General features: G+C 40.0%; 1 protein-coding gene across 1 annotated transcript in view; it reads right to left on the reverse strand.

Annotated features, from left to right (window-relative positions):
- The window catches only part of CORIN (corin, serine peptidase), a 135,946-nt gene that overhangs the window by 27,129 nt on the left and 86,561 nt on the right, over window positions 1-22,256 (reverse strand). Inside the window, exons 9-15 of the mRNA XM_012639932.1 lie at window positions 21,320-21,427; window positions 13,477-13,708; window positions 10,153-10,298; window positions 9,263-9,370; window positions 3,420-3,533; window positions 1,506-1,616; window positions 320-449 (exon numbers count right to left, since the gene is read on the reverse strand). Coding sequence (XP_012495386.1) covers window positions 320-449; window positions 1,506-1,616; window positions 3,420-3,533; window positions 9,263-9,370; window positions 10,153-10,298; window positions 13,477-13,708; window positions 21,320-21,427 — 949 coding nt within the window. The remainder of the gene's footprint in view (window positions 1-319; window positions 450-1,505; window positions 1,617-3,419; window positions 3,534-9,262; window positions 9,371-10,152; window positions 10,299-13,476; window positions 13,709-21,319; window positions 21,428-22,256) is intronic.

A 22,256-nucleotide genomic window follows, 5' to 3' on the forward strand; every position in this document is an offset into this window, starting at 1 on the left:
GAATTTTCCATCCGGGTTCCTCAAAGGAAACCATCGTAATGCTTTTATAAATAATGAAAGCATTTCATTTTAGAAGTACTTAAAATACAATTACTTCGTTTACTTTTAGAGGCTTCATCAAAGTAGGTTTTCAGCCCACACGCTTCAGAGCAGGTGTCTGTAATTAAATGTGGTCCTCTCACCTGATTGATTTCCCGGGTTTTGGAGGGCTCTTTGTTTGAGAGCACTAACTCGCTACGCATTCATAAGGAAGATATTACCGCCAAGTTGCACGAAGCCCTCTGAGAAAGTCATCAGTGCTATAAACTACTGACCTTACCCTAAACCCATCTGCTTGCAGGCCAGCTGACTCAACGTCTCCTGCCAGCCATCCGCACACACGTGGTATTCCGTGGCAGCTCTGTGAACAGTCAGGAAGGAAGAGGAGTTTGAAGTTGTGGAAAGCGTCACTGGGAAAAGAAAAGGAGGAAAACCCTAATTAAAAACAGTTCTTTCCGTGAAACCAAAGGATAACTGCTTTATTTGCATTCATTCATTTTTATTTATATGGGTTAAGAATCTTTTGGTGAATACCTACCCTGTGTAAATCACTGCTCTCTGTGTGAAAAATTAGAAATGCTCTCTCCCTTTAAAGAACTTAGACTCGAGTGAAAGAGACAGTTCTTAACTTTTCTTTATGAATGAGAGGACAGCCAGAGGCAGGCCCCTTCCCATGAGTTTTACCCAGGGATTTGCATAATTACAAGGAGTGAGTTGTAACTCCGTTTATATCATTGCCATTAGAGAAAGCATATGAGAACGCAAGTGTGTGAGAGGGATGCTAATTTAGGATTAATTTGGTATCTGCGCTAATTCCTATTTTATAAAGGAGCATCCTCTGTACTTAATCAGTTTCGGATCATTGATGAAACACTGCAAAACTGATCACAACACACGTGAGAATCATAATTTGGCCAGATGACGCGAAAGACTAAAATAAGAGCGGAGTGAATGGACGGAGTGATGAGTGTGAGATGAGGGAATTCATCAGACTCGAGATCACGAACAACATCATTGGAGTGACCGGTGGGAGATGCCTTTGAGTCCTAACCAGTAAGGAACTAGATGGTTAGACATCCCATCTGGATCCGGAGCAAGAGTATAGGGAAGATGGAGGGGCCACTTTCCTATCCTCTTCTGGGAGGCGTAGATAATAAAAGAATGACAGAATCTTCATCATTATTGATGTAATAATAAAGAGTTTCCAGCAATTACATGATTACAAAAATTTGAACCCAAATGTTTTTATATATAATATAGACATTTCAAATAGAGAAGTAATTCAGGGAGAGATTTTCTATGAGTTAGAAAGAACATACACGAACCACCACTATCGGCTTTTATAACAGTGAAACAAAATAGAGGAACTTGGTTGGTAAAATCTGTGAGGTCACTTGAGATTCATTCAGCTCCCAGGGCTGGCAGGCACACGGGGGGCCGACACACGGCAGAAACAAGGGGCTCACCGCAGTCCCACTCGTCCGAGCTGTCTGGGCAGTCCGCCACTCCGTCGCACCACAGGTCCCGCGACACGCACGCGTGGTTTGCACATTCCAGTTCGTCGTCTTGGCAAAATGCTGGTACAGAGAACAAGTGGGAAGACTGAATCATTTGGACATCAATACGATTGTCACCAACACGCACATTCAAATTTGGCAGCAGGAGCACGGAAGGAAGGAAGTACATCGTTGCTGAGGCCGCTAAATGAGTATTAAGGCAGAATCACAGAATTTGTAACATCTCATTTAACAGGTGTCAATCTATACAAAGAGCATTTAAACAGAATCACTAGCTTCCAGTGACTAGATTCTCTAACAATCAGGTTGAAAAAGCGGTACTCATAGCAACAGAAATATTAAAAATTAAAGAACAGGGTAAAATGTGCATGAGCAAAGCACAAAGGATGAACAGCCTAAAGCCACCATAAAAAGAAAACAAGCTCTGTCCACATAGATGGGTAATGTTTATTTTTTTTAAATCTCTACTGTTAAATTACTCTCTCTGGGTCATACATAATGCTTTGGAATGCTTTTTTAAGAATTATAGTGAACCTCCTTGATTGCCTACTTAATATCCATTTCCTTTCTTCTTCCTTAAGAGAACCTCATCTTGTTCAGGCTTCCCCATCTGCCATCCCCAGTGCCAGAGGAAGACCCTGATTAGTTTAATCTGGCCATGGCATTGTTCAGACTACGCTTTTCTTTCTGAGTACAATGAGTAGTCTGGGAATAAGCATGTACTGTAAGATCAGGGCCTTGGGCTATGGTTTTGTAGGTTGGACTTTGCAAGATTGCTCCTGCCCAGACTCTCCTGGCCAATGCCATGTGCCCTAGCCTGGGACAGGAGCAGCCTGGGACAGGAGCAGCCTGGAGGAAACAGCATCTTTTTCTAATTGAGTCTCCCTGCATGGTGCTTCTTTTTGCAATTCAGCTATTTGTAGGGGGTGTATTTTCTCATCTACACAAAGGCTCCCGACTGCTAGCTAGCTGTGACTCTACCCAAAGTTGTACCGAGTGAATCCTTTAGTGACGTCTTAGAGATAAGGGCAAGTTCTCTTTTCTTCCCACTGGATGTGATCTAGGAAATGTGGTCCAGGAGCTCTTGGCTCATCTTTGACCATGGCGGGAGCCAGCCTGAGATGAAGTCATACTAAAAGAATCACAGCCACGGTGAACTCCTGCGTAAGCCTCAGGAATCCACCGGATGCTTGATTTGTTATATGATGATATGAAACATATGTGATATGTATGATAATAAAAGATATATGTCTTCACTGTTTATCAGATTGAGTTCGGCTTTCTGTTACTTGTAGGTAAAACATCTCAAGAGACATAATTTTTTTCTGGTTCCGAAAGTAATGGCCATTCATTTAGAAAATGTAGGAAAGATAGAAAAGCACAAAAATTTAATAATTTCATCACCCAGAGATCATTGTAAACTTTTATTATGACTATCCGATCTTTTCTGTATGTGGCTATACACGTACTTTCAAAACTCAGGACTATAGTGCATGTAATACCATATATTTTGTTTTAGTAAACTAATGAGGTATAATGCACCTAGGAGAAGCTATTCTTCTCTGATTTTAATGTTTGCATATTATTTTTATCTTATCACTGCATTTTATGTCTCCTGTTTTTGGGTATTTGAAGTGTTTCAATTTTCCCATGTTATAAATAATGCTAGAATAATATAGTACATATATTTTATACACATTCGATTATCTTCTTGGCATATATCTCTAAAAGTGGAATTTTGGTCAAAAGATCTGGATATATTAAAAGTTTTTGATACATATTTAGAAATTTTAAGCTTGTATTCAAAATGAGGGGCAACTGGTGTTTAAAAATGTTACATTGACAATTCCCGTCTGCACTTACAGCAGTTTTTTTCATCCATGTTATCAGGACAGTCTGGGAACCCATCACAGATCACTGTGTGCTTCAGACATTGTTTATTGGATGGACATTCCCAAAGATCTCTCTCTTCACAACCTGGAGACAGAAGAAAAGCTTATTTGCAACAGATGTGGAGTTGAAAATGATGATGAATTTGATCAAGTAATGTAGAAAAATTACAATATAAAGGCACGATTTCTTTTTTTCTTAAAGAGTTTTGACTCCCGTATACCATGAATAATGGAATTTTGAAAGTAGAAATACCCAGTAATCTACATATTGTGATATAAAGAGTACAGCTCTTCTAACGGAAGATCAAAAGTGACTTACGGGAAATTGGAAAAAATGAAAATGCAAGCATACATTAACATTCACCTTTAGCTGTTTCTTTTGCTTTCTGAGTCAATTTGCCAACACAGAAGACTTATCTACAAAAGGATGAGTTATGCTTTTAAGCAAATATGCCTAAACCGAGTGATCGAAATGTATATTATCTTAAAATGTAATTTCATTCAACAAATTGAGAGGCCATCTGTATGTTTAGCAAAAGAGGCTCCTCTTTATGCCAAACACCTACAACACTAGCTTATGAGCCAGCTGTGAAAGTCATCGCTTTATGGTAGTCAGAGATCCAAAGTTGGAAACTTTATCAGTTAATACAGAAAATGAATATAATAGGCACAAGATCAGGGCAATGAAGTCCACAACTGGAACTGTAATTTGCCTGTGAAATAGCAAGCACTTGTGATGTGCCTAATAAAGGCCATTCGATTCAAGTGCAGTACATTTCACATGTCTTCTGCTAAAGCCTGCCAAGCATCTAATGTGTTTCTGTCCCTCCCGTCAGGTCCCTGGCTCTGGCCAGGCTGCGAGGTGCATGAAGGAAGAGACCATGTGCCACACAACCTCGAGTACTCTTCACCCCCCAGCCTAGAACAGCAACCAGCACAAGACAGCACAACACACGTGTATTTAAGTGGAATTTCACTTAATGCAAGGAACAAAATGTTTCTGGCTCCCAGGAAAAGATAACTCATTTTAAGGTGAGTGAAATGCAAAGCAGTGATCAAATAAGATGTTTCTTTAAAAATGTCTTTCTCATCTGACCTAGTACATATAATTCCAAGAAATTTTGTATGTGAGTCACTCAGGCTTCTCGGAATCCAGTATGAGAAAAAAAAAAAATCTGTTCTTTTCGAAATTCTCATTGAAAACAATTATCTAAATAAGTCACCAGAAAATAAAATTTTACTATGAGCTAAAATTAGCTTTAGTGTATTTCATCCTCCAAAGATGCAGGAAAGTAGTGAGACTCTGTCCCTGGCTGTTCATCTGGAGTAGGTCTTAGGCCCAGGGACATCTATTCTAGGAACTCATAGGGATGGCGTTGGAGTTTTCAGCTAGCAGAGGATACGGATGGCATCTGGAATGTTCTGACAATGACAGTCTTTGGAGACTTGAGGAGGAGACTGAAGTCTGCCCTCTGTGACCCAGCTGCTGTCACGTGACACAGTTTGCTCCTTCCACCAGACAGCAAAGGGAATCGAGAAAGAGGCTTAGCATTCCTCGGTGCCTGCCCTGCTCCAGGGATGCTGCTCTCCTCACAAAACACACCACTTGCTAGTAGCGGATGAAAGGAAACAGCACGAGTCTTTCTGATTATTCCGACGTACCCTTCCCTAAGAGAATGGGAGAGAACTTGGCCATTTGGAATGAGCTGATAAACAACCACAGAAATAGATCCTCTGGAACGTAAGGCCTTCTAAACTGCATCCTCACAAATAACAACAATGATAATAATAAAAGATGACGTGCATGATCCGCTATATATATCCATATTCTAGACGTCGGTCTTAATTCTTACAATAACATCATGATGTCAGTATTATGCTCACCATTTTATAAGTGCAGAAACTAACGTTTACAGAAATTAAATAAACTTCTCCAAATAACAGCTCTACAAAGAAAGATCTGGATGGGATCCAGGTACAAGTCCTTAATTGCAAGCCTTATGCAGTATGCATATGCCCCCTTATGCAGTATGCATAAGGGGCAGGAGTAGTGGAAGCTAGAGTCAGACAACTGGATTTGAATCCCAGCTCCAAATCTCACTAGCTGCGTGACCTTGAGTATATCCTAAGGGGCTTTGACTCTAAGAAACAGCTCAGATTATATTTTAAAGGTTTTTATTTACTTGAGCCCAGGAGGAGATCAAAGATAGATGACGAAGTGATTTTTTTTTAATCATTTGAAGATAAATAGAAAGGCTCTTAATGGCACTGGGGTGTTTGTATTGCTGTAAATCTTTCACCGTATGATGTATATATACCCTTTTACTTGGAATCGTGTTCAGTTAGCAATTATGACATTATGTTCATGTAATAATGGACTTTATTTTGACAGTAGATATAAAGCACCTGTTCTAGCTATATTTCCACCTAACTGCCTCAGTGAGACTTGTTTTTTTTGTAGCACAACCCAGGTACCTGCTGCTCTTAAAGTTCGTCCCAATGGTGGACACAAAGCCTGGCGAGAACTAACCTCAGCCTCACACACGCAACTCTGCAGTGCGACAGCTAAGCTCAAAAGTATAATCCCATTGCTCTTTTTCTTAGCTCTCCATTCTCTTCTGTCATTCTTGTTCATTTCTTTGCCTAGATCTTTGCCTTGTTCTCCACTACTTGGATACCCATGCTTGGAAAATTACGTTGAAAACAAACTCATGTATCAAGTTGCTAGTGTGACAGACAGCTCCATCTATGTAGCATATGTTCAGTTACTGACACACCATCGACCTTTAAGACAGTAAAGTCCTTCTGCACTGACGCAGTGCTGACTCTGCTAATCACGCTGCTGTCCCCTAGGTTTCCCTCCCATAAATCAACGCTATAGAATTGGTTCAATAGAGTGATGTGTTCAGGTTTGCATGATTCTTCCAAATGCTTGTTGAAAATATTTCTAATACTGGAAATGTTTTCAACTCTTGTTAACATTAGCAATTACACCATCAAAGCAACTTCAACAACAAAAATTTACCACAAAGAGCCGGAGACATTTAAGAACAATAGTGCTCCTCTACCCATGCGGGCAACACAGTGAGACTCTGTCTCAAAAAAAAAAAAAAAAAAAAAAAAAAAAAAAAAAAAAAAAAACAATAGTGCTCGATGCTACATTCTAATGCATATATTCTTAAAGTGTATTTATAAATTAAGCACTTTGGCTACCATGTTTTCCTGCTACAAAAGTGGCAAAGAAATAGCAAGTAAAGTTAATTTCTAACACGTCATTTATTTTCAACTAAACTAAATAAGTGTTGTTTTGAAGAGAAACTCAATAACATTGTTAGAAGTTCCGAGGGAACGGCAGATTCATTGCAACGAAGAATTAATTGTCACATTTTTCAGTAAAGTCCAAACATTTAAATGCTTTCAATAGCACAATGGACAAAACAAATTGGAAAGACATGAAGCTGGGGTAAAACCCAGTTTCAGTGGAGCTGGCGTTTGCATTGCCAGATGCTGCGCCGACGTACACGCGAAAACGGAATGACAAACAGCAAGTAGGCAAAACGGGAATTGGATGACTTCCTGTCAGTCCCCTGTGTAGCCTTCATCAACCTGAATTCCTTATTTGATGTTAAGGGGTACGTCCTCCTGGAGCACTGGCCAAGCACAAATGCATGCGTACACCCCGAACGGGGAAGGTTTATAAAGTTTTCTATTATCGGTCACTTTGGAAAACTTAATAAGAGTTTTCTCATAAATTAATACTGTTGGAGCAACCGATTTAACTCCAAATGTATTAATTTCTTAATTTTAACTTTCCTTAACTAGAACTCTCAATAATGCTGTCAATATTTTGAGTGTTTGATAGAGATTAGATAATATATTCTATCATTCTGGTGTGCCTTAACTGTGTGATTAAAGTACTAACGAACACTCATTACTTAATCAGAAATCTGATATTTTAGGGTCATTTAAACCCTGTACTACGCTATAAGACTTCGGACTTCTTTTTGGCAAAATATGTTCTAGAACTCAGACTTTTCAATCTTGGTAAAGCTGTTTTTTTTTTTTAACTAAGCTTTTATATTTCTCAAATATTTAGTCCCCCACTGCAAATTTAGGTCTAACCACCCCCATAGAGTATCATGCAACCTCTTTGAACCATCAAAGAATAATCCATTTTAAATCACATCTCAGAATACCATAACCCATCAAAGTCATAGTTAAGTAAACAAATCTAATCTATTCTCAATAAATCACTTACATAAGGGATATTCAATGAGTTTATATTTAAGAAAAAAATCACAAACAAGAAAATAACAGTAGGTTCTCAAAACACTGTATGTTCCGTCATAACAAAATTATCCCTGGCCATTGTATCATTCTGACAGCTGTAATTTTCCAGAAGATGAACTTGTCCATATTTATAGTAGCTGATAGGATTTCAGTTGATTGCTTGTGACATTTTGTCTAGACCCGAAGGGCAATGTCTACCATAGAAAATTCATTTGGAGGAGCAAGGCAATATTTCATACCTCAAAGGCCAAAAAAAATGAAATGATTTCAAAAGATATATTGCCTTATGTGCCTTCAACGAAAAAAGTGTCAATTTTTTAAAAAGCTGGACAAGCTAAATAATCATAAACAAACTGTTCTTAACAATCATTTTGCTTTCCTCCAGGACATCATTAAAGAGCATTGTCTGATTTCTATTCCCTGATACTTTGAAGTTGCAAGTACAGAGGCTTACAAGGAAATAAAATGAGAATTAGCTCCACTTAAATTACCGTTGGCATTTCTGGCCTTTCCATTGGTGCTTTTGGAGCTCAACAGCAGAAATGTCGGGAAGAGTTTTATCCTTTCTCAATAGGGACAAAATATGAGAGGGCATGAAAATGAGTCCCAATTAAATTTAAATGTTAGAGTCAGAACTCTGTCTTTGTGTATTTAGATGTCTACTTAGCAGCATGGAAATCATATGCAAAGACACCATTATTCTGACTTTAAAACAGATAACAACTGCTTTATAATTTAGTAATGAAAATAGTTCTTTACATTTGTGAAGTGTTTTCCCTTTTCCGAAGCATTTGCACATACAGTAGTCCCCCTTTATCTGCGATTTTCCTTTCCATGGTTTCAGTTACCCACAGTCAAGCATGGTTCAAAAATAGGTGAGTACAGTACAATAAGATATTTTGAGAAGAGAGAGAGATCACATTCACATAACTTTTATTAAAGTATATTGATATAATTATTCTTTTATTATTATTGCTATTAATCTGTTGCTGTGCCTAATTTATAAATTACCGGGGGTATAGGAATACATCCCCCCTGGATAATGGGGGCAGGGTGCTACTCTATATACAGTATATATCGAGGTTATATATAGAAGTATAATTTAGGGGAAATCGAGAGTTAGGGAAACATTTATCAATGCATGCCTTACTGTTTGATAATTTAATCAGCCTGGGCAACAAAGCAAGACCCCGTCTCTACAAAAAAACAAATAGCCACATGTGGTGGCGTGTGTCAGTAGTCCCAGCTACTTGGGAGGTTGAACCAGGAGGATAGGTTGAACCCAGGAGCTGGGGTCACAGTGAGCTGTGATCACACCACTGCACTTGGAACAAAGCAAGACAACGATGACGACGACAGAGGAGGAGGAGGAGGAGGAGGAGGAGAAGTAATAGTAAAGGCACTGGCACTCGATCCTAGTCACTACTCACTACAGCCAGTGAACAGTCTGTATTTTTAACACAGTTTCTTATCCTAAGCTGTTATCACTGTACATTCAAGAAAAGCGCTATCGCACATACATACCGCAGTTTTCTTCATCGCTGTCATCGTCACAGTCAGCCTGGCCATCACATCTCCTGGAAGCCAGAACACACCGTCCGGAGCGGCACTTGAAGTGACTGGGTGAACATTCTGTTGAAAACAATATTACTCTCAATGGACAGAAAACCCAGAAACATCAGCTAATTTATCTATTTAAATGAGGCATGTTGCCGAGCAGCTTTCACTGAAGATAAGGATGGTCTTCATCAAAGAAAAGTGTACTTGGCTTTCTTCTGTCTGCCAATCTACATCTTTCTCTTTCATTCTTGGCATCATCTCCCCACATCAGCAGTTTAGTGTCTGTGCTTGCCAGCGATCAGTTATCTTTCCAAATGGACAACCCAACAGATGTCAGAGCCCGAAACGTCTTGTGGCGTCAATGCTCCTGACCGTGCAGCTGCCCTCAATGTGTCAAAATCACTCCCACATCCCAATCTTCCCACCTGCTGACAAGGTCTCCAATTCTGTCTCTCTACCTAATGATCCTGTCTTTCCACGGTCTCCAGATGTTTTGCACCTGAAGGAAACAAGGCTTGAAGTTCCCCATTACCTACAAGACCCCTACATAAAATTAGCATCCGATATAATGGGCTCTGTGAGTGGGGTACAGTTAAATTGAACAACACTTGGAATATTAAACTCATCTCTGAGTTTATTTATTTTTATGTTTTTAAAGATTTGTTTTTAAAATGATGACAGTGTCTCACAGATGTGCCAAATCCTTCAATGTCATCAGGTCCATAGACTCACCGACCTAGGTAGCCTGATGGGTGACTAAATAGATAACAAACACAAAGAAATGGAGAGACTTCAAAAGGTAACTGACATGTTCATCCATGTTAAATACCCCTATCATTAATTTAAAAATTAACCTTCCACATATTCATCAGGCATCAGGCAGGTTTGATTGTCTGAATTTTCCTCCGGAAATTGATTGCAATCTGTGTCTTCAGGCCACTGCAGGCCCACGATCCCAAGAACAGACTCGCAGCGTTCTTTAGAGTGCTCACACAGTGCTCTAGAAGAGAAAGATGAAAGGTTAGAAGCAGAAACAGCTCCGTCTGAGATGAACATTAGCAACGTGTGTGGGGTTTTAATTCTGCCTGCACGTGTGTCTGTGTGTGTGCATGGCCTGTGTATTCCGAGTGCGTGGATACAAATACACGGAGAAACACATATGTATAAGTATTAATGAGTAATATCTCCACAAAGAAAATACATTCCAGCAACATACTTTCACCCCAAGAAACTTTATCGGAGAAATAGAAATAGAGATGTTTCCAGGACACAGATTCCCTTCTCCACTCTGCCTTTCTAATTCTCTCTTCTGTCTTTGAAGCAGACACATTTTCCAAACTTTAATTCCAAGCAGGGAAGTCCCCGGCATCACTTTGAATAGTTTTCCACCGAGGGTCGTGGAATCTGTACGACACCCTCATCTGCAGAGGTCTTCCCTCTGCAGAGCAGCTATGTGAGCCGTCCCATGCGCCACCCGGCTTATGTGGGCGTGGCTTCCTCTACTTCAGCTTCAACCGATATTGTTGAAAAGCTTGGGACTTCTCCAAACACACATATGCTGAGCGCAAGTGGGCTAAAATGAAGTTCGTTTGTTGTTTTAAAGAAAAGATGTACTAAGCACAGTACTAGGTACTTTCATGTGTGCTATGTCATTTGTGGCCAGAATGTTTCTAAACCGAGGTATCAGCACACATCACAAAAGATTTCTTTACTTCCTCTGGGAAAAAACATGGTTTTGCCTCAATATATTACTAAGAAATTGTTACACAATAAAAGAAAAAAAAAGCGTACATAACCAAAGTTTGTCCCTAGGCCAATTTTGTATTTCCTTTCAAATACATTCTTACTTCTCAAAGGTCTCGAACTTTAAACTATAAGTTCATCTCAATCAAGTTCTCATTTTTAAGGTCAAATGGGACAGATCTTCCAGAAAGGTCAGCTCCAGTCTTACCTGAAGCTGGTAGAAAAAGGTTAGCAATCAAAAGCTCTGTTTAGGTTTAAATCTGGACAAAGCAAGGTATAACTCAGTGCCAGTTTAGCCTAGGAATCTGGAACAAAGATAAAGCCATGGTATTCCCATAGTAGATTTGAAAAAATGGGAAGTTCAATAGTGTTCATTAACTGGTGAACTAACTCATTTTATTAGTTGTAAAAATGTATATAACTCAATTGTGGCTGTTATTTTAAATTAACCATATGATATCTTATTTATACAGAAGACCGTATAGTGCCTGACTCTACCACCTCCTATTTTTCCTGTAAAATGGAAATAACAATATACAGCAACACAACTCCAGTGAACACTGTTCTTATAAACTGTGCAGTGCTCACCCACAGGCAGCAGCTCTGACAGTATGCACCTCACTCAAAATGTTATCTCGATCGTTCTACAGCATAGCAAACCTCAAATATTTAGCACATTATAAGGTTTCAATAATGTTAGATTTTTTCAGACTCAAAACTTGAAAATTAAATGTTAAGATTAATAAACAGACTTGGCAACAGCAACTATGTATTGCTTTATAAACTAATTTAGCATATTATTTGTGCATAAAGTAAAACAACTTCTTATAAACAAACAAAATATAAAATTCATAGTGATATCCACTGAAAATGAAAGATGTATGGGTAAACCTAAAAAAAGGAACTAAAGTATTAATAAAAGAAGTTCACCAAAATGTTGATTGAATAATGTTTCAGGATCATTCTCATCTTAGGCATTTTAATATGAAACTTAAGCCCTGAAATTATAAATTATATCTGGATGTAAATTTACATTTATAGTAGAAATTGCTGCATTAGGGAAATTTTTATGTACATATAAAAAAATCAAATACAAGAATTTAAGTACTATTAAAAGAAATTATTTGCTATCATTGACCTTGCTTAGCAAACATGGAATAAGATTTAGAAATAACTGTTTAACATAAAATAGGTAGATGTTTTATTAAGATACTTTAAAATTTATTTAACAGAAATTTTCAGAATTACTTTTGCACAAGCCAATATTAAGTTTTATTTGTATAATGCTGGTTCAGTTCTCCAAGTCATTTTGAAATTTTATTGTTTCCTGTCCTGACTCTATAGAAGCCCTCGCTTTGTCATCCATTGGCTATTCAGCATGTAATTTATTGTTTTCCTTTCTGCCCACTATATTGATATTATTGCTTTTTCTTAAAGCTCTAAGTCACTTCTGATCCCAACATATGGTTTCTGTAGTTACCACTGACATCTAAACCATCTGTGCACTCACCCCTTGAGCAAAAACAGCACTGAACAGAGTAGCAACCCACTTCTGTGATTATCATCTTGTATATGCACATTCTCTGACTACAACTCCTAACACATGGCATAGGAAAGAGACGAAATTGCCACTAAGTAATTGTGTTCCTGTGCCGTCATACCTATTGTTTGTTCAGGGCTTACAACCAAGTGGAATTGCGGTACATTCATACACATTCATCTGATCTCACAACAACCCAACCCGACAACCATTACTACCCCTATTTTATAGGTAACCATTACTATCCTTATTTTATAGGTAAAGGAATAAAGGCTCAGAGAGACTCAGGAATTTGTCTAAGGCTACCCAGCAGCTAGAGAAGAGCCAAGACGTGAACTCAAACATGGACTGCAGAACAATATTCTTGACCCTAAGATATCAATCAAATCCAAAGTTCTAGCTGCACTCTCGAAATGCCATGCTTATTTCAGCCAAACAGGCAGAGAAATGTCAGCGATGTCCATGCCTAGCCAACCTGTGAGGCTGGTGCTTTGTCTCCCTGTGTGAGCTAACTTTTGAGTGTGATCAGAATGCAGCATTTTAAACACATCAGAGTTGCCAAGAAAGGGGCAGATACACCCCTTCGTCTGCAACTCACATTTTTAAAAAATGCTTCTTGATCCACCAAAAGGAAATACGTATGATTTTATTTGATTAAAACTCGTAAACTATGATCAAAGGCAATTCATACCTCCCTTGTTTGGCACTTAAGTAATCTGATTCAAATGTTCATTTTACAACTTGTACTTCTTTACCTTTCGAGTATATCAGTTATTAAATACAGAGCTCCTTAGCAAAGTTTACTTTGTCCAAACTCAATTAAGCCTTCACTCCTTTATTTTTTTCTTCCTTTGAGGCAAAATGAGGATGCTTGGGGGAGACCCCACCCTATTACCTGCAAGGGGGGATACGTTGGCCTGTGTTCACATCACACTTTGGCACCAAAACGGTGCAAGCGAAGAACATGAGGAACTTGTAACAGTTGGTTTGAACGAGTGCAGGGAAGAGAGAGGACTCCCAGCTGATGGAGGCTTCCTTTTGAGTCCTGTGTCCAAGGTAATTGGGGTAACTTGTATAGTTGTAGGGCAAGTTCATGCAGAGTTCCAGAGTAATTGGTTCACACTGACCTAATAAAAAACACACAAATACATATTCTTAAAAATTTCACATGTAAAAACCACACGTTTAAACTTTATAAACTCGAAGTCTATTTTACTCTCTTTAGAAGAGCTAAGACTAGAATGCAAGTAGTATGTAACTTTTTGTTTTGTGGACTTCAAAAAATAAATGTGTTGGTTAGCGAAGTGCCCCAGCAAACTACGACGCATTTCTGTCTATGTGGCCGCCAGCACGATGCCCAGATCATGCTTTAGAAGGTCCATTCCCGTTTTTCCCCTTAGCTCAACTTATCTGAAAATGACTATCTTTCATCACTCCTTTTATTCACTTCAATTCACCTTCTTTTTCTGATCTATTCCTTATGTCCAAAATAGTGTAGCCCTATCATCTTCATTGCCATTAAAAAAATAGGAGTTTGTTTAAATAGGCAATTAGATAACTTCCGTCTCTGTTTTACTGTTGATCAATAGATTTCTATATAAAGCTACAAGATTTCAAGGCAAGAGGCTGAGATCTGTTGGATACTGAGATAAAACCCAAGTCCCTTAGCTTGGAGCTCAAGGCTATTTCACACGTCAACCACAGCCTAATTTTCCAGCCTCATTGTCTACGACTCTCCCATCAACGGTATCTCTGCTGCCGTGAGTGAATTTCGTTGCCTTGCGATTACCAGATATGGGAATTGCATGTCTTTGTGAACACTGTTTGCTCCTCTCTTACCTCCTTCTTTTCTTAACATGCTTGCCGTCATTCCCCCGAATGCGGCCATGATCCTAGCTGCCAGGTGCACGCAGCACACCTGCCTTGGCCTGGAGGACTCAGCACTACCTCTTCCAGAAAACCTTTCTGGCCAACCTCTCTTCCCATGACTGCTCCCAGAATGAGTCTCTTCTGATCGCCGCGCGCCTTGGGCACATTCCTGCCATACGCTCATTGCACTCTGATGTCTTCTTTATTTACTTACTTGCTTCCCCCACACAATTCTGAGATTTTGGGGAATCGAGACTTTCTCTCTTAATCTCAAAGTCTGTCAGTAGCACCGTGCCAGAATAAAGGGAGGAAAAGAGGGAGAAAAATGTGTCAGGAACTGTCTCCCCTAGGCACTGCGAAGGTAAAAATAATGAAAAATATAGTCCTTGCCATTGAAGAACTGCATGGTCTCTAAAGGTAAACAGACACATGTGCTGGTAGCTGTATTAGAATGTGAACAGGCTAGGATGGAGTTTGTCATGGACTGAATGTTTGTGTTCCCCTCCCGCAATTCATATGTTGAAACCCCAACCCCCAATATGATGGTATTTGGAGATTTGGGAGGTAATTAGCTTTCGATGAGGTCTAGATGAGGGTGGAGCCCCCAAGATGGGATTAGTGTCTTTATAAGAAGAGGGAGACTAAAGCTCTTGCTCTCGCAGTCATGGAAGGCCACAGCTAGAGAGCGCTGTCTGCAAACCAGGAAGCAAGCTGTTACCTGGCACCAGACACCGCACCTGCCAGCACCTTGATCATGGACTTCCAGCCTTCGGAACCGTGAGAAACAAATGTCTGTTGTTTAAACCATCCAGTCTATGGTATTTCGTTGTCACCACCTGACCTTACTAAGACGGCAGCATGGAACAAAATGTTACAAGCCCGAAAGGACAACAGAGCACGAGCGACTCAGGAAGCCAAGGAAAAACGGGGTCTGAGCAAGTTTGGGGGAATGCGGTAAAGAGGCTCCCTGGTCGCCCTCTGTTCACAGGTGTGCCACATTCCCCCAGGTGAGAGAGGTAACCGAGAAAGTGTCTTAGTAAAATCAGCCCAGACAGACCAAAGACTCCATGCCTTATTAGGAGTGATTATTCAACTTAAATTTAATTATTTGGCTAAGAAGTGGTATCCATGCACGTAGATTAGCAATAAGGACTTGGGTGAGATATTAAAACAGCTGTGGGACTATCTATTAATTTAAAGAATGTCAGGGCTTCACAGATAGTATATTTACAAGGAGTCTGATGCTGGCCAGATAAAAAATATTACAGACAAAATGTAAGATGGCTCTCAGTTTCCCAAGGAAGACACAACACTGTAAAGTTGGCATCATCTTGAGCATGAGTCAGGGTGGAGAGAAGTGGGGGATTGGTTCAGTTTATCATTTCTTTTGCTTGGTGAAGGAGAAATGTTACAGACTAAGTGCGTTCCCCCCAAATTCATATGTGGAAATCCTAGCCCCTACCGTGGTGGTATTAGGAGGTGGGAACTTTGGGAGATATTTGGGTCATGAGGGGGTCCTGCGTGAACGCGATGAGTGCCCTTATAAAAGGAAGCCCAGAGAGTGCTTTTCCCGCTTTCCAGGAGGTGAGGACTCAGTGAGAAGTCGGCCATCTGCAGCCCAGACCCTGACCATGCTGGCACCCTTGGACTTCCCGCCTCCGGAACTGCAAGAAATAAATGTCTGTGGTTTATCAGCCACCCACTCTATGGCAATTTGTTATAGCAGCCTGAACCAAGACAAGGGGTAACACTGACATATTTTGCTCTAAGATTACAAAAATGCACGTTCCTCATAACAATAAAAGCAATTCAAAGATGCGTAAAGTTCATCATTTCCCTGTTGCCCTTTCTCTCACCTTCCCTCAAAGCCAAAGACAGCTTTGAATCCTTCCGTGTCTTCCCCCGGCTCATATTTAGACGGACAAGTATTGACAGAGGTTAGACAGGTTTGTGTTTGCTTTTTGCCAAAGTAGAATTATACTATTATGCTGTTCCTATGACTCTTCAACTTGCATTTGTTGCTTCATTATCATCTTACAAGTCAGTAGACACAGTTCTGACTCTATGCTTTGTCCCCTAATTTCTTTAATAAGCTTATAATCTTATAAAAATGGAATCACTTATATAGATTTTTGATAGTCTTTTTTCCCCCTTGTATAATACATGCTTTTCCCTTCTCCCTCTTCCTTTATCACCTTATCAAGGTTTTTTATTGGTGTGTTCCATTTATATGATTAATAGAACACAGCACATGGATAATGTTTTTCTCTTTTGATATATGGAGAATGTATCACTTTGATTTGGGATAAGATATAACTTTTAAGTGTTCCAGAGCCAAGGAAGATGAAAAGATTAAGTAACGATCATATATTATTCTGGAGATCTTTATTGAATGCAGTAAGGTTGATTGGCTCTTGTATTTCTTAATAAGGCATTCTTCACAGAGTGCTAAGCATGACAAACTCTTGATATATCTGTCAACCCAAATCCTGTGATTTATGATATCAATAAACTTTTTTATCTTAAATATTAAGCTCACTCATGATTCTGATTTGCGATAGCCACTAGGGGGCAGTCGCATCACAGACATGTAAGGATGTTTCGACGCCGCCACAGAACGGTGTTTTCCACTAGAGTTTGCTGTAGTGCTCAGCACCACGTCCTGAACACAGATGACACTGAGTAAGTATCTATCCAAAAATAATCCTGATCGAGTCTCAATGACATTCCCCCTTTCAAAGTCTGAAACAAGACTTGTTCAATGCAACCGAAAGAGGAGACCGTTTGCTAAATGATGTTACATCCTTGCCATGATGCAACACTCTGAAGTCACCAGAAATCATGTATTGAACGATGGTCATTTTCATGAAAAATATAACTTCTATACATCCAGCAGCATGTATAATATTCAAAGATTCATCTTTGCCTCAAACTTTAAATTCGTCTGTCACATTATTATTTTTAACAGTTCGATGAGCTATTATAAAGCGAACACACTGTAATTAACACCCAGATCAAGAAATTGAACTTTGGTGGACACCCCAGAAACTCCTCCGTATACCCCGTCTTATCTCAGCCTCCTCCTTTGCCCCCATAGTAACTAATGAGTTTTATAGTTATCACTTCTTTGCTCTTCTTTGTGGTTTTATTACCTAAGTGTGCACTGCCCCACACACTATAGCTTAGGCTTGCCCATTTCTTGAAACTTGTCTTGCCTTTAAGTCTCTTATAATCTCTGGGTTCCCCTTCTATCCCTTTGTTTTTCTTTATAATTTAACTATCAAAGGACCTAGAGATTTGATGTGTAGAGTGTACCAGAGTTTGGGTTTGCTGGTGAGGTGACATATGGTCCCATCCTATTTCCTGAACCTTGCCAGCTGAAGTCAGAGCACTGATGAGTCTATCCCTTTGGCAAGACTAGAGGTGGCCGTGGTGTTCTTTCATCAGAAGCCACAAAACATCCTATTTCCCTCTCTTTGTGATGTCAGCAGCGGCAGGCACTCCACGCGTTGACTCATTAATTCACTGTGTTATCGAATGGTCATATTCTAATTCAATCATTTACTCTTCACTTATCATTCAAAATGCTTTTATAAAGAGATCATTCACCTCCTCTACCATTTGTTCGCAAGGACAAAAGTCCTTCACCAGCACGGTGTTTGGCTTCTCTTACCACACCCCTTATACTGTTTGTTGCTTCCAACCAGAGCTTGCAAAGAGAGGGCAGGGAATTCACAGACCGGTGGGGACTTATTCAGAAAGCAAACCTGTTCATTCCTTCCTCGGCGTTGAACAAGTGCCGCATACAGTAGAGGAAAGAATGCACGAGTGAACGCATAGAAATAAAGGTTGATATGACACTGTTGGGAGACTTCAGAGAGGGCCTGGGGCATGACAGCCATACCTGGCCATGGCCAATGTGGGCACAGGGAGGTGTGACAGACATGCCCGGGAGTTGCTCTTGTGGCCAGGTCCCCCCAGCTGTCTGGATGCTCAGTACAGGGGAAAGTGATGGGTTAGTCCCTCCACACCTGAGTGAGGGGAAACGCATTCCTGCTCCTATTCCCTAAGGCAAGGATATGTCTGTATTTTGCTTCCCAGCAGGGCACAAAGATCTGACAGATACTGGGGTGCAACTGAACGCTGTTCCTTGGAAAAACTACGTATTATCATAGATAGGGGTTTTAGACTTTTAAAAAAAATTATAGGTACTTCTGGGGATCTAAAATAAGCCATGGACCTTCTCCACTGAAAAATACAATTAGGAAAATGGAAACTTTTCACATTTGATTGCAGAGGTGTCACATACCTCTGCTGCCTAGTCACGAATAGGCCACGAGAGGAAGAATTCTCAACCTTTGCCACACACTGCAGTCACCTGGGGAATTTAGAAACACCGATGACTGGGTCTTCAGGGACCATTAGAAAGTCACATAATATTTTATGGCATTGCAAGAACCAGTGTCTTCGAGGACGAGAAACCCAGCAACTCCAGTGGGGAGCTGGCTCCACCAGACGGAATAACCACATTCTCCAAACTCACGTTCTCCATTGGCTTCAAGCCAGAGTAAAAGGGTGCTGCTCAGGTGTGCTCCCATGCTAAGTAATAATAATCTCTGCTAGTGGTAAACCTCTTCCAATAATTACTTGCATTTTCAAGTGTGTGAAGAGTTCTCTGAAAGGACATGCTACTTGCTCATCTTTACAGAGAACCGAACACACGTACACCTCAAGTTCTTTGAAAGAACAAGAGTAAAATCTTGACTTTCAACCAGAAGCTAGGCACATACACTGTTTTTAATAACACAGAAGGAATGAGGAACCAGTGCCTAGCCCAGTGCCTGGCACTCAGAAAAGGGCACGTTCAAATATTTTCTGATGTATGGAAAGAACCCAGCAGGAATATATATAATGAATGGGGAAGCTGGCGAGACAGACTCCAGGGAAACCAAACATATTTAAAGAACATAAAAAGAAAACTAATGTAGTATATATGAGTGGGAAGATGACAGTATGTTCTTCCATACTGAAAAATTATCTCTAGGAAGCTAGGAGTGTGTCTCCCTTCTGTGCTTATCCCAGCGCTGGGATATCATGCACACACTATAAATATTGGTCGACTATAAGAGCCAGAGTGATGTGGTTGCCCTTCCTACAACTTCTTTTTTGGACAGGTGACAATATATATTTTTAAATTCTGAAATATTTCAACTGTTGAGAAAATAGGACAGCATACACCCAGTTACTCCTTACCCAAATCTGACACTGGCTAACACCGTCCTTTCTGGTTTTTTGAGTCTAGCAGTAAGCGCCATTCCATGTCAAACAACCCTCAAAACTTTAATAACAAACACATGTCTTTGAGATGACACCGTTACTGTTCAAAATTATTCAACCCAAAGAGAAAGTGAAGTAAAGAAACAGTTCTGAAAAAGTTCCCCAGTGGATTAAGAGATGAGCAAAATGAAACAACGGAAAAAAATGGCCCCAGAATATATAGCTATACATTTATATGTATATGAATATGCATATATTAGTAAGAGAGAAAGAGAAATCTCTATATACTTAAATCATTTTAAAGGGAGTAAAAATGGCAGTTTGAATGTGTCTTTTTTGTGGCCAGACCAGGACCTGTTCTTTCACATGGGAACCAGAGGAGGGCTGGGCTTTGTGTTTTTAGCCATGAAAACGAAAGTCCCATCAGTCTGGGTTTGTAATTGGCTGCCTGCCCAGATCCTCTCTTCCCCACACACTTGTTCCACTCTCCCCTGCCCTTACAGTTAGAGGAGCACTCCTATAAGCTCTACACCGACCCAGAAAAGTCACCAGGTAAAACTAGGACCTGAAAACTGCAGCAAATTTAAGGATCTGAGCCCGTCAGCCTCCCAGCTTCCAAAAGCCTTCAACTGAGAGGACGTGTGTTATGATATTCTCCAGCCAAATGAAAGCTGACTGACCTGATTCTAAAGTTCTAGCCCCAAGCTGAAGGTGGGACAAAAAGTTCATTAGAAAAGGTGAAAGAGCCAGGCGTGGTGGCAGTCCCAGCTGGGCTGAGGCAGGAGGATGGCTTGAGCCCAGGAGTTGGAGGCTTCAGGGAGCTGTGATCACAGCACTGCACTCCAGCCTGGGTGACAGAGCGAAACCCTATCTCTAAATATAAAAGTAAAAAAAAAAAATTTTAAATGTGAAAGGAGTAAGTATAATATAAAAGCAGAGCCCAGGAGTAAGAAATCATTACTAGAAATCTGTCATTGGGGATCTTCTGACTCATTTAAAATTCCCTCTGGGGGTCGTCTATACCGTGTTCTTTCACTTCTGCCCGTTCTGTTTTCCTCAAATAATTCCTCCTGCTGGAAGCCAATCTAGAGCCCCCTGTTTACAGCATTTGGAGTTGTTACACTGTCACCAAAACTCATCAGAGTTCCTGGAAAGGTGAGAATAAATGTTATTAAAAGAACAGACCGCCAGAGTTTTATGTGGCTATTTCAATGAACTTCGTATTTGCTTCTTGGATAAAGTTTCCATTTTTGGAGCTGTGCTTTAGAAAGGAAGAAAGCTAGCATCTGCCTGCAGATGGGGCCAAGGAAATAATATATAGGAACTTATGTCGAGTTGGACGTGATGGTAATGATATCAAGCAAGGTGGATTTATAGCCCATTCACAATGACACATTTGTTTCCGATTTAAGTTAATTAAGACCATTTTGTTTCTTTTCTGCTACCACATGCAACCTTTAAAAAAGAAAAAGAAGACAGGGTATACTTTTTTGGAGGGATTCCAGACTTCACCATCGTAATGTCAACGTGGAAGAAAAATACTGAACGCACGTCCTGCCGCGGTGATTGCATTTGTCAGCTGTTGTACTTACTACAGTTATTCGGACTGCTGCTCGGGTCACAGAGAGAGCTCCCACCGCAGGAATCAAGGCAGGAACCGTGGGGGCATCTTTGGTCTCCTTCCCGACATGGGGTCTGACCTACAGAGGGAAGAAAAGGAAAGACAATGGCTTTCATCATCCGCAAATTCCTTACCCTGAGATCTAAAAGATAAGAGTGTCTGGTGGAGCTGAGGAATGGCACAACTTTAATTTCCTTTCAATTTCTCCAAAAATGTCAAACACATGTTCAAGAGGTACTTTCTGGATTCATTTTCCTGGCAACTAAATGCAATCCAGGTATTCTGAAGTAGGAATGAAGAAATAAGAGACAGACTACACTAAAAAAAATAGGTGGTTGTTGGTTTTCAAGGAAAAAATAGTGCTTGCTTTTTACATGGGCACCTACGATTGATTACAAAATAAAATTCAAGTGGTTTGAGGGAGTGAGAGCAATGTAAGGATCTTGGAATTCTGGATATTAAATTAAATTAACTCATTTTCTCCCAACTGTAGTCTTCCCTCTAGGGAAAATGCTTTTCTTAATAATAAAGAGGGCATCAATACGCATACAATAGGGATACCTCCTCTTGACACAAGTCTTATGCAGCTGTTATCCGTATTGTCGATGTATCCTTGGAAATTATCGTTGACCTAGCTGTAACGACTTGAGAACCGGGTTTCTTGTTTCCAAGTGAATGACAACAGTAACATCAGCCTTTGCCCTAATGGCTTTTCCTTAAGGTATGTAGAGAGGAAACTGCTTTTCCCATTGATTTTCTGGTCATTTGTAGATTAAATGGATAAGGCAATAAATTACTGCCCATTCTCTTTCTCTCACCCATTGTGGTCAATTACTTTCAGACATGTCATCTGAAATCCTGACAATCTTACAAGGCACTTTTAAATGTAAATAACAGGATGCATATAT

This window comes from Propithecus coquereli, unplaced genomic scaffold (genome assembly GCF_000956105.1).
Source record: "Propithecus coquereli isolate 6110/MARCELLA unplaced genomic scaffold, Pcoq_1.0 Scaffold143, whole genome shotgun sequence".
Classification (NCBI taxonomy): domain Eukaryota; kingdom Metazoa; phylum Chordata; class Mammalia; order Primates; family Indriidae; genus Propithecus; species Propithecus coquereli.